The sequence below is a fragment of the Neltuma alba genome, unplaced genomic scaffold (genome assembly GCF_004799145.2).
Source record: "Neltuma alba isolate B1F8T4 unplaced genomic scaffold, ASM479914v2 tig00002863_pilon, whole genome shotgun sequence".
NCBI classification, from domain to species: Eukaryota; Viridiplantae; Streptophyta; class Magnoliopsida; order Fabales; family Fabaceae; genus Neltuma; species Neltuma alba.
The window spans coordinates 162,792-183,046 of NW_021633048.1; the positions used below are offsets into that span (position 1 = coordinate 162,792).

The window sequence follows — 20,255 nt, forward strand, 5'->3', positions numbered from 1 at the left end:
ATCATTGGTTGGAAGAAAAAAATTAATCATCGAAATGAATATATTTCTTAAAAATCAAAAAGAAAAATTGATGAATCTGATGACTTTTGGAAATATAAAATTCTCGTTAACTAATATGCAATCAATCTTTTTAATTTCTAAGTCAGATTAGTTATTTATTTTTTCATTCTCATCATTTTCCGACTTCTGAATGATTTAAATTAAATATGAATACCCAGATTTAACTATGATTCTAATATCTTATGCTTAATGCAGAATAAATTTTTATTTATTTATACGAAACAATGTCCTATAAAATAAAATAGGACCAGAGAAGCAAGTCTGTAGAGGACCAGTATATCAGCGGTGCACTTAAGTCTAAGTCCAAATATTGTACTAGTACGAAAGAAACTGATAGGGCGATTTATTTATATATATGTATATGCAATTAATCTTAGATTAGTTGTAATTATCCATTTTGTATGGGAAGTTCATATATTCAAATTAAACTTTTTAATTAACTTTGTTGTTTTCAAGTTCAACACGTTCTTATCATGCTAGCTAATATCCTATGGAGGCTGTCATAATTAAGTAGGGTTGACGCGTATATGTATAAAGAAATTTCAGATAACCTTTTTGACTAGCGAATCAAAATTACTCCTCCGATCTTTAATATAAGACCTAGTTGTTGAGTTAATTTTGGTCTTAAATATAAGATCCATTTGTCATATTTATCAATTTTCTCTAAATTACCCTTATGGATACTCCCTCAACCATAATCAAGTAGAAGAAGAAGAGGGGTTATTAAGAAAGATGATTATGGTATTTTAGGAAAAATGTGTCATATTTCTTATGATTAACTAACTTACCTAATTTTCTTAATCTAATCAAATTAGTTAAATAGGTTTTATATTAAGAACCGGAGGAGTATCTGATTAACAGATAACCAATTACGTATTTGGCTTTCAATTGAATTTTGTGCATCCCGTTGGCAAAAAAGAAAAAAAAAAGTTGTGTTTTCCTCTTAAATGCATAACAGACACACATATACGTAAGGGCTAAGGCCAAGCATGACCAGTTTCTTAATCTATTGTTCCCTCCTATTTTATATATGAGTAACAGCTAATCAAATTACGTAGATTAAATAATTAAAATGGTAGTTAAAAGTAATGAAGGTGGTTATTCATAAGTTATGTGAAACTTTAAAGTTATAAATTAAATTTCGTTACTTTTTTGGGACGTAATTCATAAATAATACTCCCTCCGTTCCTTATTATAAGAGACATTTGATGCTTATACCATGTTCCTATATATAAGAGACACTTAAAAGTTGTCTCTACTTTTTTGTGTTGATTTCCTATTTTACCCATATTTATTGTCTCCAACTCACACTCTCTCTCCCTCTCACTTCTCTTTCTTTCAATAATTTAATTATTCCCTCTCATGCTCTCTCTCCTTATTAATGAGGGCATTTTTGGAAAAAAAATTATATTGATTGTTCTTAACTAATTTTAACTGATTTTTTTATCAACGTAATTCGGTTATTCGTCTCTTATAATAAGGAACGGAGGGAGTACCATTTAGAACACGATATAGTGAAGATTAAATTTAAATACTCTAAATTAAACCATTAAAACTTCAAGGGAAGATTCAATAATGTGGCTTAACAGACTCCATAATGATTGCCACTAATTATGGTGAAATTTGTCTGATCATGTCAACTAATAAAATTATAACAGTATTGATGGTTATTCAATCCATCCTGACAATATTTCTTACTCATAATTATATTCATCATTGTTTATATAGACTAGAAGAGGAATGTTTCTGCTAACCTCTCTCTCCACTTCCTCTCACTATGTTTCCATCATCTGATCAAATTTCAATGGCTGAGATTTATCTTATAAGAATATTATTAAAATATTAAAAAGTAGATAAATATATTTATCCTGTTAAAATTTGATATAAGAAGTTTAAAGTGGTAAATTTTATTATATTTAATATTATAATAATATTTTAACTCAGTTTAAATCTCAATCATTGAAAGTTAATCTAATGATAGAGAGACTAAGTGGAGAGGAAAAAGAAAGAAAAGTTAGTGGAGATATTCTTCTTTCTATATAGATTAGTTTCTCATTCTGGATACAAAAAAGGAAAAAAAAAATTCAAATCATAAGGCGGGCATTAAATTTGCAATTGCAGTAATTCAAATCATAAGCCAAATAATATATTCAAAATATCCACTGAAAAACATTATATAATCTATACGGAAAAAACCCATCATAACCATAAAAATTATAATATTATTATAACGATAAGTAAGGGAAATTTATAAACTTTTAATAAAATAAAGGGATAATATATCGGGATATATAGGACTGAAATAGGATACTCTTGTCCCATGCATTGTCCCATTCCTCTTTTGGTCTATCCCGTCCCAAAATGAGTAGCACCGAAACAGGATGTTGGGATGAGACACAATTAAACACTCCTAATTAAGAGCAAAAGCAGCCTAATTTATAAAAGCTTTATATTATAGCTTATAAGGCACAAAACCTTTGAAGCAAACGCCAAAGTCGAAATTCAACACTAAAAGCCGCAGAGAAGATAAGAGGAAAGCACAGCACAAGAAGTTCCCATAACAATACTTACATTAATTAATTTCTTTATATTCATTATGTTAATTGTTCATCAAATCTCCAATCACACATGATCATATATCCGATTTTTAAAGTATTAACATTCAATAGTATTTAATTATAAATCCACATAAAAAAACAAATATCCATATATGATTGAAGAACTTGACATAATGAATAAAAAAAACTTAATCTAAGTTTTTTTCCCATAATTATTTTATATATATTGCGCGTGGAATAAAACGGAGAACCAATTTGCTACTGACATACTAACACTGTATATAATATTTTTTACAATGACAAATAGTTGAAAAGACGTGGATATATTGTAGCATGAAGAGACATCATTACATACACTTGGGAAGAATATGAGCCCCCTGCCAGTTATACACAAGCGAATCAGAGAAATTAAATTGACAGTGAACTACGAAAAAAAGTAGAAAATGATTCCACTGAGATCTTAATTGTCTCCTCACTGTTATGAACAAATTTGAAGAAGAAGAATAAGAAGAAATAAACTTGACATGTTTGTAGGTATTTTGAGACAAGCAGAGGATGAAGAGAGGCAAGAACTAGCACAGAGGGAGATCAGCAGGAGGAGGAGGCACTGAGGTTTCAGGAGTGGGCCCATTCTCTACCTCAAAGGCCATGGCTAGCCCCCACGGCACGTGCACGTCCACATGGCAATGCACGAACCATATACCTGTAAGTCAACGTACACCACCATTAATTTCCATCACTAGTGCTCTTCGTCTTATTTAATTTACTGACTCCTAGTTTACTAATTTAAAGAAATTAAAAAAATTAGTTATGTTAGTTATTTGTTATAAATAGATGTTATTTTTTTAGAATACTTTTACTAATTATGTATATTAGTTACAACTACCATTTGATAAAACTTTTAATATATACAACTACTATAAAGATTACTTTAAAAAATATGAATAAACATAAAAAACAAAATGGAATGAGATTTTATATTTAATACCAAATTAAAAGTCAAATAAGCTCTTGTAATAAGAAACAGAAGTAGTATAATACTACTTCCAGTCTTTAATATAAGACCTTATTTGATTTTTATTTTGATATTAAATATAAGACCTCAATCCACTTTATTTCTCATATTTATACAATTTTTCCTAAGATGGTCTCTCTAATAATGGTAGTTCTAACCAATATACTTGATTAGCAAGAATATTTTAGGAAATATAACACTTATATGTAACAAATAACCAACTTAACTTGTTTCCTTAATTTTTTCAAATTAATTAACTGGCTCATATATTTAGGACTGGATATAGTATAACAGAGAGAGAGAAGATTCCTGTTTAATTAGAAGTCTATAGGATTAAAAAATCATATCAATTATTCATAATATAATAAACTAGCCTTCTTTTCTAAACAGATGAACATTACCGGGATTGTTGGCTTTGAATCTGATCACAGCCCATCCTCCCGTGGGCACAGCCACGGTGTTACGCCTTTGAGGATTCACCATATTCAACTTTCTGCTGTCCCTCGTCCAATTGTATACCCCAAACCCTTGCGCCAACACGTAGAAGTCGAACCCATGGATGTGCATTGGGTGGTTCTCTACCCCCACAAATGCTGTGTTCTGAAACACAATCTCCACCGTCGAACCGAACTTCAACCTCTTTACCTTCGTTGATTTCGGTGCGAATATCCTTGACGAGTCAAATCTTGTGTCTGGGCTTACAAAGTCAAAGAATTGAGGAGGAAAGTCAGGGAAATCTCTTGTGTACACTCCTTCTGGCTTGTTTCTGAAGAATGCTTCCAACATAGACATTCCTCCATCGCTTGGAATCACAAACGACTCGTTGTTCATGCTTGACGAGAATCTTAACCCTTGTGGGCCCAAACACGTGGCGTTGTTTGCGCAGAAGTCTAGGTTCAGCCCAATAGTTATGAACATATGTTCGTCCACGTGGAGCGGGCAATCGGTCCAGTGAGGCCCACGGACAAGCCCAGTTAGCTCCGTATAGAACCTGTGGGCCGTAGGGGTGTCGTGGAAACCGGGCATTACAGGCATCAGAGGTGAGGTTGCGCCGGAGGCCCTCTTGTAAACGACAATCCCTCTTGTTGTCGTATTGTCGAACTCTGCACCTATTGTGGTCACATATGCGGAAGAAGCCATGTAGTAAGAACCCACCGGCTGGTCGGCTTTTAGGAGGACGTCAGTGGTTTGGCCAGGGGCGATGACGACCACGTCGGTTTCATAGGGAGTCGTGTATCCGGCATCGACAGCGACAACTGTGAACTTGTGATTGGCCACCTTTAAGAACATCTGACTGATGAGATTCGTGTTGATTATGCGTAACAAGTATGTCTTCCCTTTCTTCACCTTGAACTTGAAAATAGCTGTATTATGAACATGCACGTAATAAGAAACTAATAGTGAAGCAAAAGATTTGAAAAGATATGTGTGTGTGGGGCAAGGTAGATGACGTACGATCTTGCGGGCAATTGTAGAGATCACCAGGCATGCCGTTGATTGTGAATGCATCGGATATAGGAGGAACGGCACCGGTAACTTGAATTTGATCGAAAATTTGGTTGATATCAGATTTCCACCACTCACCTGCGGTTACCCATGTTTTTTTTTTAATAAATGTTTTTGAGAATCAATGAAAATATATAGGTTGAATACTTGTACGAAAAAGGAAAACGAGTAAATGATACAGTAGATATGGTAATAAAAGCATACCTAATATGATGGGGACTTCCTTGTGAGGTTTAGGAAAAGGATAACGGCGACCAGTTCGAGGTCGAATGATAATTGCACCATGAACATAGGTACGAAGAAAAGCAGTGTGGGCATGCCACCAAAGAGTGCCTTCTTGTCCTGTGATTGTGAACCTGTACGTATACTTATGACCTGGTCGGATAGGACACTGTGTTACATATTCAGGACCATCCGCCCATTGGCTCCTCATTTGAAAAATCCCATGCCTGCATATTTTATGAATGGATTAATTAATTAGTAGTAAATCATTTATATCTAGAAGGCAGTGGCTGTCACTTGGATGTTCAATCAATTTGATTATTCTTCACCCTATATATTCCAGCTTGAAGGAGATTCACGGATCAAGAAGAGAACTGATGGAAATGCTATTGTCAATTTAAAACTAAGTTCTTGTTTGCGATCAAATCTGACCAAAAGTACTGTAAATTGTTCAACAATTTTCTTTGTTAGTCTCCTAGCGACACAAATGGACATTTGGCGAACATACGACCAATTATATATGATTATGAGTATTGGGTGAGCTAAATTATTATGTTGGTTTTCGTTATATATATAATTAAATTTTCTTAGGTTTTTCCAAGTGACATTTGCATCAACATATATAGGTATGGATGGCTGAAAAATGTTACCAATGAATAGTAATATTGTGAGGAGAACCGTTGAAGACGTGAATGACCAAAGTGTCATCCTCTCGTACGTCAATTGTGGGACCAGGAACCCTTCCGTTAACTGCAGTTATAGTTTGTGTATTGCACAGACGACTCACATTGAAATCCTTGACCTGAAATCGTATGAAACCTAAGTATTAATAATTATTTCGCTAATAAGATTAAAAAATTTATCTCTCCCATTTGCACAATGCTCAAAAGAACCTTAACAGTATAGCTTACAATGAATGAATGTTCCACTACAGCAGCAGATGCGAAAAAGGAGGAAGCTAGCAAGGCAAAAAATGAAAACACCAGAAAAGCTTTCATCTTTGAGGGCGATCGAGAAGATATTAAAGCCAAGAAAAACCTTGCGTCAGTCTGAGACTATCAATATATATGAGAAGGAAAGCTAAGAAGGTAATTGAAAGAACAAATAATATCCGAATCTGTGTTTGTGTTCTCTTCAGGCAAGGTCGCATGATGCATGGATTGATACATAAGAGGTATATATAGTCAGAGTCTCAGAGATATAAGGAGATAGTCAGCGCGTATAGTACCTGTAATTTCCATGATTGCGTGTGCATTTTGAATATATTGTTATTAGTTGAATAAAGATTTGATCCAATGGGTTCTCGAGAAGCATTTCTGAAAGCTGAAGGTTTGTTTATCTGCAGAACAAGCTGGAACGAGTCAGAAAAATGTTATTTTAGTAGAAATGATAGTGTACTTGAACCCATTTTGGGATTAGTTAATCACTCAATATGTCTGTCCTAGCTAGTATCGCTTTCAAACTCTGAATTTTCTGTGCTGCTTCCCCCTCCAAGAATAGGTCAGCACTTAGTTTTTGTTGTTGATGAACGACGATTGTTGATAAATGACGACCTCTCATAATTAAGTGCTGAATCTATTTATTTCATGAGCTATGAAGATCAGAATTGGATATCAGCTCATATGCCCTTTAACATGCAGCACTCAAAAAAGGTAGAGATGTTAATTTACTACTTTATTATGGCTAATCCTATGTTAACTATTACCTTCGCAAATGTTAGGAGAGTTTGAATATAAAAAATATATATAAACTAGTAAGGGTTAAATTTGATTCTAAATATAATAACATAATCTACTTTATCCAACATATTTATCATTTTTTTCTAGACTAATTTACCTAACTTATTAATAGATATACTCCTTTAGTCCTATTTATAAAATAGAGAGAGAAGATATTTTTTTGTCTTATTTATAGGGTACTGAGAGAAATTTTTTGTATGGATGTATAGTTTTACCTTTCATTTATTATTGTGTTGACTTTGTTTACATGAGGTATAATACATATTAAATAGGAATCAAGTTGGAAAGTTATTAAATTTTAAATGAGAATTAATGAAGTTTAAGGTTACTTTAATAGATGTAAAACATACTAAAAGTACCTTATAATTATAGATAGGACCAGAGGAGTATGATATAATGTTATGTAGGGCTAATTTAAGGAAACCACGTAAAATTAGTTAACTATTATATTAAAGATAATATTACCTCTGTTTCTTAATATAAGAGCTGGTTTAATATTTAATTTTTTCCTAAATATGATACCCTAATCCACTTTATCTCTCATATTTATTTTTTCCAAGTCCTTCTTATAGTAGTTGCTTATGTTGAATGTTCCATCAAATGATAGTTTTAACTAATATATACAATCAGCAATGGTATCTTAGGGGAAATAACATCTATTTATAACAAATAACCAACTTAACAACTTTTTTAATATCTACTCAAATTAGTCAACTAACTCTTATATTAAGGATCGAATGTAGTATTGTTATTATTTATTTGATTTGATGTCATTTTATGCATGTGCTAAAGAAGTCATAAAAAGTATAGCAGAAGGGGTTAATCCTCACAATGTAATAAACCAAGGTTTTTAATTTCTGTTAGAAGAAGTATTAACATTTAGTATTTGATAGTATCTAAAATAAGGTTGCTGTTAAAAGAAAGATATCAATGTGTAGGGGGGAAAAAACAAGAAGAAGTCATAGATCCTCACCTAGGAACACATCTCTAGGCAGTACACTTTACAGTTAAAATTAAAATGCTTTCAAGAAAAAAATAACCAGGTGATATAGAAATATGAAAAGGCAATTTGGACAAAATATTTAGTTACGTCTATATAAAAATATAATCCACATATACAGTAAATCCTTTAAACTCTTTAGCATTATTATATACTACAGACAAATTCATAATCAAATCTCTAGTTTTCTAAATTGGTTGTTTGTAATGCAAATCTCTAATTTTGAAGGAAACTCGGGTGAAGGAGAAGCAAAATTTAAATATGATTTTTTATGTTTATAAAAATAATATAACGTGGCATAATAATGTTTTATTAGCGTAACGTGCACAACTTTGTCAAAATAATTATTCAGCTTAATCTGACTTGAGCTAGAAAATTCGCCGAAATTGCTTCAACAAATGAAAACAAATCTGAAACAAAACAAATCCAAAAGCGTGTTAGTTAATATTTATAAACAGTTCAGCTAATTCACGTTAACCATGATTTATATTCAGCTCTTAGCATCGCGGGAATCGCTCCCCACCAAATGAGCAATTAACAAATATGTGTGTATATATTACCTCCGATCCTTAATATAAAAATTAGTTGACTAATTTGAGTATATTAAAAAAAATTAGTTAAGTTAGTTATTTGTAATAAACTGGTATTGTCTTTTCTAAAATACCTACCAGTGTTGTCTTTTCTAAAATAACCTTGTTAATCACATGTACTAGCTAGACTTATCATTTGATGAAACGTTTAACACGTACAACTACTATAAGAATTAACTTAAGAAAAAAATAGATAAATATGACAGACAAAATATATTAGAAATTTGGAATCTTATATTTTAGATTAAATTGAATATCAAACTAACTTTTATATTAAAGATCGATGGTAGTATCATAAACATGAAACTGCATATTCCTTTTAAAGCATTTATTTATTATAAGTTTATAATTAACAACCACGCAAGCATTATTGATTACTTCAAGTTTGAGCATCCTTGGGTCCGAAATAATGTGTAAATTTTATATTGTGATTTTTTTTTTCTTCAAGGTTTATAGTCAAAATTTAAAAGATATTGAATATTTTGATGATTTTTTTCCATTATATTTCAAACAGGTACAGTATGTTGTTTCAAGATTTGCTTGGGTCATCCTTATAATCGTTACGTAGCCGTTGACAATATTTTTTAGTTTATCCGAATTCGCTTTTGAATGTTTCAAAGCTTTCATTCTAAATCACACTTCGTCATACCTTTTAACGCCAATTAGTAAGTGGTTTGGATTAATCATTAGTTAAATGATAAGTTTGTGCGACCAAAGACGAATAAAATATTGAGCTTTAATTAGATGATTTAACATGCTTACGCTAGGCAATGAAAATTAAGCTCGAGTCCAAGGTTGTTTTAGTCTAAGTCTTACTAATTCATACTTTGGACGGGTTCTTCAATTCTCTCATTGAAAATTAATTAAAAATGATTTTGCCATTTGAATTGCTGGTTGTTTCCGTTGCAAAGTGCTAATGATGAAGGAATGATCTACTCTTCTAGACGTAACAAATGGATTAAGCTCTGAAGGCACATCAACATATCTAATAAAATCCTATGACATTATTTTGATCTACCTACATTATTATGATATTATCTCTAATCCTTGAAGTGTGACCCTATTTTGGTTTTGATTCTTGAGCCAGTAATTTTGATCTATGAAATTTGACATAATTTTAATCTACCTAAAGATGTTTTGTCCCTAAATAGTGTTTTTGGTACCAAAATCACTTATTTTAAATTTTAAGAATCGAAATCAAAATGAGGTCGAATTCAAGAATTAAAAATAATAGTATTAATCCTAAAATAAATAAACTATGTACTCTCTCAATCCGATTCAAAATATAAATATAAAATCTTTGAAGGAGCTTGGTTTTTTTTTTTATATAAGAATCAATTGGGATTTGTATTATTCAATGCTTTTTTTATTTTTACCCCTAATTAATTATATGTCTCTCTCATGTCCTTTTTCATTTATTCTCTCTATCTCTTTTGCCACTTATTATCTCTCCCATTCACGCTCTGTATAAATAAGGGTATTTAAAAAAAAATAAGTTACATTTTTTTTTTCATGTTTTGACTTGCGTAATTTAGTTATTTGATATTTATATTTTGAATCCCAAGTAATAGGTTATAGGCTAATTACTATTTATATGCTTGGCATATCCTTTTTATAATTTGATTTACTTTGGTAAGACATACTCTTCTAATTCTATTTATAAGCACTCCTAACATGTTTAATACAAACTAAAAAAATTTAAATTATATTAACCCTCCATTAAAATGTAATAACTTTTTTACTTTGTCCCTATTTAATATATACATCTTTTTTAAAAAAATAACTATCAACACTAAAGGAGTATATCACCAATATCATATGTTAAAGGCAAGCACTAACTTTTCTTAGGTACCGTTGAGAACAGGATTTTTTTCATCTAGCTATATATGTATGGATGTGTGTGTGTGTGTGTATAACTTTGGTAACTTACACTTCTTTTAAAAACCATGATATTAGGTGTGAAAATAACCCTCCCTCATGTATATATAGTTTAATGGGATGTTTTGGAAACCCCTCAAAAGTAACTAAAAAACTGATTTTACATAAGTTGACATAAAATTTTCCTCACATATTTGCCTCAAACTCTGTAAAATAATTTTTAAAAAACCAATCCAAACACTCCTCTTAGACTAATAATTATCTTTTTATTATAAATGTTAAAATTTTATGTTCAAGTATTTTCTTTTTCTTTTTTATCAATACCGAACATATGCTATTTGATTCTGGAGAAAGCTCATCTCATCCCTTTTTCATTTCAATATAATTATCCTTTCCTAATAAACATTACCATTGTACCAAACTTGGCATTAATTAAGTGGTAACGCATAAAGCCTGATTTGGTCGTATTTATTTTATAACTCATTAATAATTAATCAATCTTTTGGACTTATCACTTAAAACGACCGTGGAAGAGAAAATGGGCGAATATATCTTTTTTTTTTTTTGTGACGCCGATATGTTGCCAACAAAAGCTTTTGTCTTGGGAATAGAACCCAACTCCCATATGATATATGCTCATCATAATATGGTGATTAGCTTGTTACGTGATACCTCCAATTTTAATTATAAGATCTTATTTATTATCTATAAATAAAATTTTATAATTAGGATGGGCGGTGGTAGAAGCAAACTGATGAGGTTATCATAGATTATTTTATATCAAACCAGGCACATTTTTCTATGTATTTGAGAAATGAGTTATATTCAGACTCATAAGTAATATATAATTTGTTATAGATTCTTGCTAGGGTTTATTTGTGGTTGACATGTTTTAAATTAGACCTAATCTTAGGATAAGCGCACTTGTCAAGATCAAAATTAAACAATTCAAATTTTTTTAAAATTACATTTATAATTTATAATTCTGATTTCAATACTTTTATTAACATAAATAAATATTAAAAAAACTAATTTTAATGATTAACTTTTAAAAACAATATTTTGCCTTGAAAATATAAGTATAATTATAAACTTTGGACCTTCTAAATTAAGCATGAATACTTCAGTCCTCAGCTAAAAGGTGAAAAATGTTTGCCCCACACACAGACACACATCCAAACTTACTTCGTTTTTCCCCCTTTCATTTCATAAGTTGCGTGTAACTTTTGTCTGTGTGTTTTGTACGTACGCTTGTATGGTGTCGAATGTGAAGAACAAAAGTTATGCAGGGTTTCCGGCTCAACCCAAGCTAAGCGTAAGACACTTGAATGGTTCGTTTTAGATGATATCAATGTTGAGCAAAGCGAACTTACATTATATCCTTAGACATTAACCTAGGCACCCCTGTTCTAGGATGCCTCTCCAAACGTCATGACAAGGAATCGAGCCCCCTCTTTTTTTGATGTGAGGGTATAATTCCTACTCCTGAACCTAGGGATGATGGGTTATCGTTATTTTAAACATGTAGAGGAGACATTGATGTTAAACAAGACTATTCTCTATGCTATGCGTGCGCCATGAGCATAACTCAATCTTGTGCCAGATCCAGTGAGCTAGGAACATGGTCATCTTTCAAGGGCCAGAATATGAGCATTATTATTATTATTATTAATTTATTAAAAAAAATCCACGCGTATATGCTTGCTAACCTTATAGACTGTACACGTTTCACCATGTCGGCATATAACAAGCCACGCGCCGGCCCAGAGAAAAATTACATCGCACCTAAATAATATTGTTTTTTAGTTTAAATTAAGATTTCGAACTTTGATTTAGGTTACCTGAATTTTTTTTCAGTTTTTTATTTTAAAGTGTAAGGAACGCGAAACACAACTTAAAATATTTTCTCACGTTTGGAAAGAAGTAAAGAACCTCTATCAATTTCTTTTTTAAAAAAAGAAAAATATAACTAAAAATGCATTATATGCTGAATGCGCACCAAGTATAAGCTAACTGTTATGAGTCATATATTAGGAAATCTCATAGGTACTACGGGATTTGTAAATTCAAGAGACTTTCCTTTCTAATAGGCTAGTCTTTTAGAACTAAATTCTCTCTTTAAACTTATACTCATCACACTAACCAACAAAGTTATTAGAGGAACCAGCATACCCGTTCATTTAATCTAATCACGAGATAGACTGCATTCAATCGTAACTAGAATATATAAAAGATATTAAGGAGAAAATACAGAGGGGAAAAAAGAAGAAGAGAAAATTCTCTCAATGACCAACATATGAAAAGTATAACTCAAGGATATACACCATTGCATTTATAAAATTTAGTATAACGGGAAATAATTGCAATTAAGGACGTATATGTATAGTAGCATCCAGAGACAAGCTGGGGTACGGTTATTATTACACTTGGGAGGATGAATCCATTGAAACAAAAGAACTAAAAACAAAGTAGAAATAAATGAATCCATTGATCCAGATCTTGTCTCCTCGATCGATCACTGTTATGAACATATTTTTGGTTATTTTGGGAAGCACAAGATGGATGATGAGTTAATAGAACTAGCACCTGGGGAGATCAGCAGGAGGAGGAGGCACTGACGTTTCAGGAGTGGGTCCATTCTCTACCTCAAAGGCCATGGCTAGCCCCGACGGCAAGTGTGCGTCTATATGGCAATGCACAAACCATATGCCTGCGATTTCCATCACTATATATATCAATAATCATTCATAATATATTACTTATAGTCGTTAATATAAGAATTAATTAATTAATTTGAATATATTAAAAAAATTAATTAAATTAGTTATTTGTAATAAATAAGTATTGTCTTTTCTAAAATACTCTTACTAATCAACTGTTATTTAATGAAATATTTAATACGTACAACTACTATAAAAACTATCTTTAAAAAAATAAATAAATATGAGAGATAAAATAGATTTGGATCTTATATTTATAACTAAATTGAAAGTTAAACTAGCTTTTATATTAAAGATAAGAGGTAATATTTAACAACAACTTCGATCCTTAAAGCAGGATCTAACAATAATCAAACATAAGATAGAGGGAGGGAATTAAAAAATATGTTTAGGTTGTTTTATTAACTAATTTAACTAAGTACCCTTCTTTTTCTAAACAAATGAACATTACCTGGATTGTTGGCTTTGAATCTGATCACAGCCCAGCCTCCCGTCGGCACTGCGATGGTGTTACGCCTCTGAGGATTCACCAAATTGAAGTTTCTGTGATCCCTCGTTGCATTGAATACCCCAAACCCTTGTCCTAATACATAGAAATCGAACCCATGGATGTGCATTGGGTGGTTCTCTATCCCCAGAAATGCTGTGTTCTGAAACACAATCTCCACCGTCGAATCGAACCTCACCCTCTTCACCTTCGTTGATTTTGGTGTGAATATCCTCGATAAGTCGAGGCTTATGTTTGGGCTCACAAAGTCAAAAAATTGAGGAGGAAAGTCTGGGAAATCTCTTGTGTACACTCCTTCTGCCTTGTTTCTGAAGAATGCTTCCAACATAGACATTCCTCTGTCGCTCGGAGTCACAAACGATTCGTTATTCATGCTTGAAGAGAATCTAAACCCCAGTGGGCCCAAACACGTTGCGTTGTTTGCGCAGAAGTCTAGATTCAGCCCAATGGTTATGAACATGTGTTCGTCCACGTGGAGAGGACAATCGATCCAGTGGGGCCCACCAACAAGTCCAGTCAGATTTGTGTAGAACCTGTGGGCCGTTGGGGTGTCGTTGAAGGCGGGCAAGACAGGCATTACAGGTGGGGTGGCACGTAGGGCCCTCTTGTAAACGACGATCCCTCTTGTTGTCGTATTGTCGAAAGCTACGCCTACTGTGCTCACGTACGCGGAAGAAGCCATGTAGTAAGAACCCACCGGCTGGTCGGCTTTTAGAAGGACGTCGGTGGTTTGGCCGGGGGCGATGACAACGACGTCGGTAACATAAGGAGTCGTGTATCCGGCATCAACCGCGACAACTGTGAACGTGTGATAGGCCACCCTGAAGAACATCTGATTGACGAGATTCGTGTTGATTATGCGTAAGAAGTATGTCTTCCCTTGCTTCACCTTGAACTTGAACATAGCTGTATCATGAACATGCATGTAAGAAACTGTAAGGTGAAGCAAAAGGTTTGAAACTCGGAAATTAATGAATGAGAAGATGAAAAGACATATATGTTGGTAAGGAAGATGACGTACGATCTTGAGGACAATTATAGAGATCACCAGGCATGCCGTTGATCGTGAAAGCATCAGATATAGGAAGAACACCACCGGTAACTTGAATTTGGTCGAAAATTTGGTTGATATCAGATGTCCACCACTCACCTGCAATTACCAATGGTAGTTTTTTTTTTTTTTTTGGGTAGAAATCAATGAGTAGGTTGAATACTTGTTTGAAAAAGGGAAACATTGAAATGATAGAGTAGATAGAGCAATAAAAGCATACCTAATATAATGGGGACTTCCTTGTGAGGTTTAGGAAAAGGATAACGGCAACCAGTTCGAGGTCGAATGATAAGTGCACCATGAACATAGGTACGAAGAAAAGCAGAGTGGGCATGCCACCAAAGAGTGCCTTCTTGTCCTGTGACTGTGAACCTGTACGTATACTTGTGACCTGGTCGGATAGGACACTGTGTTATATATTCAGGACCATCCGCCCATTGACTCCGTATTTGAAACACTCCATGCCTGCATTTTACATATGGTAATTAGTAATTAGTAAACCATTATTGACCATTCAAATCCAGAAGGTGGTGGTTGTCATGTATGTGTCATATGATCGATCCATTTAATTATTCTTTATTTTAAATATAATTTCAGCTTGGAGGATTCACGGATCTGTAAGAGAATTGATGGAAATGTTATTGACAATGTAAACACAAGGTCTCTTTTTTGCTTTCAGATATGGCCAAGAAGTTTTAAAATTGCTCAACAACTCATTATTAGTCTCCTAGCGACACAAAGGGAACATGCATGCATGGATGGGCGTGGCGAACGACCAACTGTTTATGATTATATAATTATTCGACGATCTCAATGATTGTGTCGGTTTTTGTTAGGTGTAGATAATTAAATTGCTCTTGGGTATTGTATATTGTTAAACTAAATAATTTAAAGTATGGGAATGAAATGGTTTGACAAGTGACATTTGCATCAATTGAATTTGGGATGTGAGCTATCCCTCTATTGCTTCTCAATTTTTCCCACCTCCTAAATAATTTTTTCCTACTTTTTTCTATCATTTGATTTTACATAAAATAAGTGACATTTTTGTATCTTGAGAATAAAGAATGATGTAGTTTTGAATTTCTTTTATGATTTTTTTTTAAAATGTATCTAATTTTTTTTTTAAAAAACCCATTTTTAGAGTATTTTTTCTATAAAAAAAACATAAAATTTTTTAAAATTGCACTATTTTTTGCTCAAAAGATATAAAAAATGTCTCTCATTTTCATATAAAATTTAATGATAAAAAAACAAAAAAATGTTTGGAAAGTAGAAAAAAAAAACTAAAAGGCAGCTGACACCTCAAATCCTAATATACATATACAGTTATGGCTGAAAAATGTTACCAATGAAGAGTAATATTGTGAGGAGAACCGTTGAAGACGTGAATGACCAAACTGTCATTCTCTCGCACGTCAATTGTGGGACCAGGAACCATTCCGTTAACTGCAGTTATAGTTTGTGTATTGCACAGACGACTCACATTGAAATCCTTCACCTGCAAATATTAATCGAGTAAAACTAATCAGATATTCAAAATTTCACTCCCATAAAAATATATATATATGCGCACAATGCTTCTCAGATATCGATTAACAGTATAACTTACAATGAACGAATGCTCCACTACAGCAGCAGATGCGAAGGAGAAAGCTAGCAAAGCCAAAAGTGAAAACACCAGACAAGCTTTCATCTTCACTTCCATAGAAAAACCTTTGCGTGAGTCTCTGATGAGATTATAAATATATGAGAAGGATAGCTAAGAAGGTATTTGGAAGAACCAATATCTGAATCTGTATATGACTGTGTTCTCTCCAGGCAAGGTCGCATGATTTAAGGATGGATACATATATACAAGTATATATACTCATCAGAGAAGGAGATAGTCAGCGAGTTTGGTAGCTGTAATTTCCAGGATTGCGTGTGTATTTAGAATATTGTTATTAATATAAATAGTTTAATAAAGATTTGATGCAATGGGTTCTCGAGAAGCATTCTGAAAGCTGAAGGGTTTGTTCATATGCAGAAAAAATTACAACGAGTCAAGAAAATATTATTTTAATCGAAAACGATAGTGCTTGAGCCCATTTGGGATTAGTTATAAATACTTATATGTTTGGCCTATAGTATCGCTTTCAAACTCTCAATTTTCTGATGCTTTCCCCTTCAAGACTAGTTCAGCACATAGTTTATGTATTAGTTGTTGATTAATTAAGGGTTAATACAATTTCTGGTTCTTAAGATTTGCTTTCATTTTGATTTTGGTCCCTCAAATTTCAAATTATAGGTTTCAATCTTTCAAGTTTATTTTCAATTAAAATATTGGGCCTATAATCCAATAAAAATCTGAACTATTTTGCCTTTTGGGGATTAAAACCTATTGCTTGAAATTTAAAAAAACCAAAACTAAAATAAGGACAAACTTGAGGGACCAAAAATTATATTAACTCTTAATTAATGACCTCTCATAATTAAGTGCTGAATCTATTTAGAAACATATTCTTGGTCTTATTATAAGCTTTATAAGGCTAGCTATATATTTCATGAGATGTGAAGATCAGAGTTGGATAAATAATTCCCACCCTTTAACACACAATACTTGCAAAGGTACCATGGACAAGTTAAAAAATAGATCTTAATTTAAGAACCGGAGGTAGTACTTTATTAATCCTATGTCAAATTTTACCTTGGAAAATGGTAGGAGAGTTTTTTAATATAAAAAATTATTTAACACGGCATAAATGTTTTTATTATTTGATTTTATGTCACTTCATGCATGTGCTAAAGAGGTTAGGAATCCTTAAGGAAGAACACATTCTGTAGTACATTTAAATGTTACAGTTAAAATTAAAATGCTTTCAAGAAAAAATAAAATAACATAACCAGGTGATATAGAAATCCGAAAAGGCGCCAATGTTTGAACAAAACATTTGCGTACTTTTATATAAAAATATACTCCATAAAATAAATCCTTCAGACTCTTTAGTATAATTATATACTACAGACAAATTCATAATTAAGTGGATGTAGTAAATTGGTTGTTGGTGGTGTTTAATTTGGAAGAAAACTCAAGTGTGAAGGCGAAGCAAAATTTAAATATTATTTTTGTGTAAAAAAATAATATAACAGGGCATAATGTTTTAGTGTAACGTGCACATCTTTGTCAGAAAAATCACTCAGCTTAATATGATCTGAGCCAGCAAATTCTCACCGAAATTAATCACGTCAAGAAATGAAAACAAATATTAAATACCAAAATCCTAAAGCGTGTTTGATTTATTAATATTTATGAACAGTACAGATAATGTATTTAATTATATTATATATCATACATGGGCACGAAAATACTTACTCCTTTTAAAGCATTTATTTATTTATTTATTATGACAACCATGCAAGGATATATTGACTAATTTAAGTTTGAGCATCCTTGGGTCTCAAATAATGGGTAAATTTTATATTGTGATTTTTTTATCTTCAAGGCTTAAATAAATCAAAATTTAGAAGGTATTGAATCTTTTGTTAATTTTTCCCCATTTTATATTTCAATCAAATATGTTGTGTCACGATTTGTTTGGGTCATCCTGATAATTTTTATAGCCGTTGACATGATTTTTTTTAAGTTTATCCGAATTCTCTTTGAATGTTTCATCAATGATACAGCAAGGTCATGACTTGCCTTTGCTACAAAGGCAGAAGGTCATTGCTTTGGGAATTCGTCCACATGAGACTTTGATGAATATATATATATATATATATATATATATATATATAAAATGTGAGATGATATCCACGTCTAATTTACGTCATCACAACAAACAAAATCCATAACTATTAATCGAAAAATGGATCTTCTGGTTCTATGTCGGTATCTCCTTAGTATGTTCAGATTGGTTATGCCATTTGGTGAAACTTCCTTCTTAATTAATACTCCCTCCGTTCCTTATTATAAGAGACAAATAACCGAAGTACGTTGATCAAAAAAACAGTTAAAATTAGTTAAGAACAATTAATGTGTAAAAAGTATAATTTTTTTCCAAAAATGCCCTCATTAATAAGGAGAGAGAACATGAGAGAGAACAATTAAATTATTAAAAGAAAGAGAAGTGGGAGGGAGAGAGAGTATGAGTTGGAAATAATAAATATGGGTAAAATAGTAAATCAACATAAAAAAGTAGAGACAACTTGTAAGTGTCTCTTATATATAGGAACATGCCATAAGCATCAAATGTCTCTTATAATAAGGAACGGAGGGAGTAGCATTTTGGGTTTGAGGTTTAGTTGTATTGTCATTAATAGTAATTGACTATTTTAATTTTTAGGAGAAATTATATATATTTGACTTTTAATTAGATAAATCCATGCCAAACATTTATTGTCAACAAGAAAACTATCCTCTGGTATTTAAAGATATCAAAGAAATTAGTTTACAATTATTTATAAGACGTGTGTATTTGCTTCTCTTAAACTATCCTATTTAATTACATGCTTTGAAACTATCCTTCAATGGGAACCTTTACAATCAATAAGAATATTTCAAAAAAAAAATTACAAAGTTGGAAGGCCAAAAAGATTGAGATTTTATAGTTACGACTAAATCTAACTTTTTAACTACTTTTTATATTAAGCACAAGTGGCAATAGCTTTCTTCTATTCCATCTATTGACTATCCAAAGTCACACATCATAGGGAAGTCAGCTCCTCCATAAAATTTAAATCAAATGCCAGTCTTTTACTATATAACCTTTTGACAAATTCAAAGCTTTTCATTCTAAATCACCTTGCATCACCTTTTAACGCCAACTGGTGCCTAGTTTTGATTATTTTCATGGGGATTAATCATTAGTTAAATGATAAATTTGTGTAGTCAAAGACAAATGAATATTAAATTTGAACTGTAATTAGATGATTTAACATATGCTTATGCTAGAGACTCAAATTTAAGCTCGGAGTACAAGGTTTGTTTTGGTCTAGGTCTTACTAATTCATACTTGGGACGGCTTCTTCTCTCATTGAAAATTAAGGTGATTTTTATTTTCCATTGAAATTGCTGGTTGTTTCTCTTGTTGGTACTTGCCAGTGATATTCATGAAAGAATGATCTACTCTTCTAGACGCAACATTTGGATTACCCTCTGAAGGCACAGCACATAATACAACCCTCTGATATTAATAAAATAAATTAATTAAACTATGTTATTAGGCTGATTATTTATATGCCTCGCATATCCTTTTTATAATTTGATTTATTTTTATTAGATTTCTTTTTACCAAAAGATTTATTTTTGTTAGACTGATATCATTTTTTTGGAGGCAAAGATTAACCTTCCTTAGGTACTGAAAACAAAAGTCAATTTTCACTAAGCTCAACTGGTTTTGTTAATTTAAGAGGGCATTTGGGAACCC

At 32.1% G+C, this 20,255-nt stretch overlaps 2 protein-coding genes across 2 annotated transcripts; both read right to left on the minus strand.

Moving 5' to 3' along the window:
• Positions 1–2,947: 2,947 nt before the first annotated feature.
• LOC114739657 (laccase-7-like) lies at positions 2,948–6,359 on the minus strand. Its single transcript, XM_028927740.1, has 6 exons — positions 6,273–6,359; positions 6,012–6,163; positions 5,344–5,588; positions 5,089–5,217; positions 4,035–4,997; positions 2,948–3,321 (listed from the first exon to the last, which is right to left on the minus strand). Exons 1-6 carry the CDS (start codon positions 6,357–6,359, stop codon positions 3,191–3,193), a joined length of 1,707 nt encoding a protein of 568 aa, XP_028783573.1. The 3' UTR covers positions 2,948–3,190.
• A 6,788-nt stretch (positions 6,360–13,147) lies between these two features.
• On the minus strand, positions 13,148–16,543 carry LOC114739667 (laccase-7-like). Its single transcript, XM_028927749.1, has 6 exons — positions 16,460–16,543; positions 16,197–16,348; positions 15,068–15,312; positions 14,818–14,946; positions 13,740–14,702; positions 13,148–13,278 (listed from the first exon to the last, which is right to left on the minus strand). The coding sequence occupies exons 1-6, from the start codon at positions 16,541–16,543 to the stop codon at positions 13,148–13,150; spliced, it is 1,704 nt and encodes a 567-aa protein (XP_028783582.1).
• Positions 16,544–20,255: the final 3,712 nt, after the last annotated feature.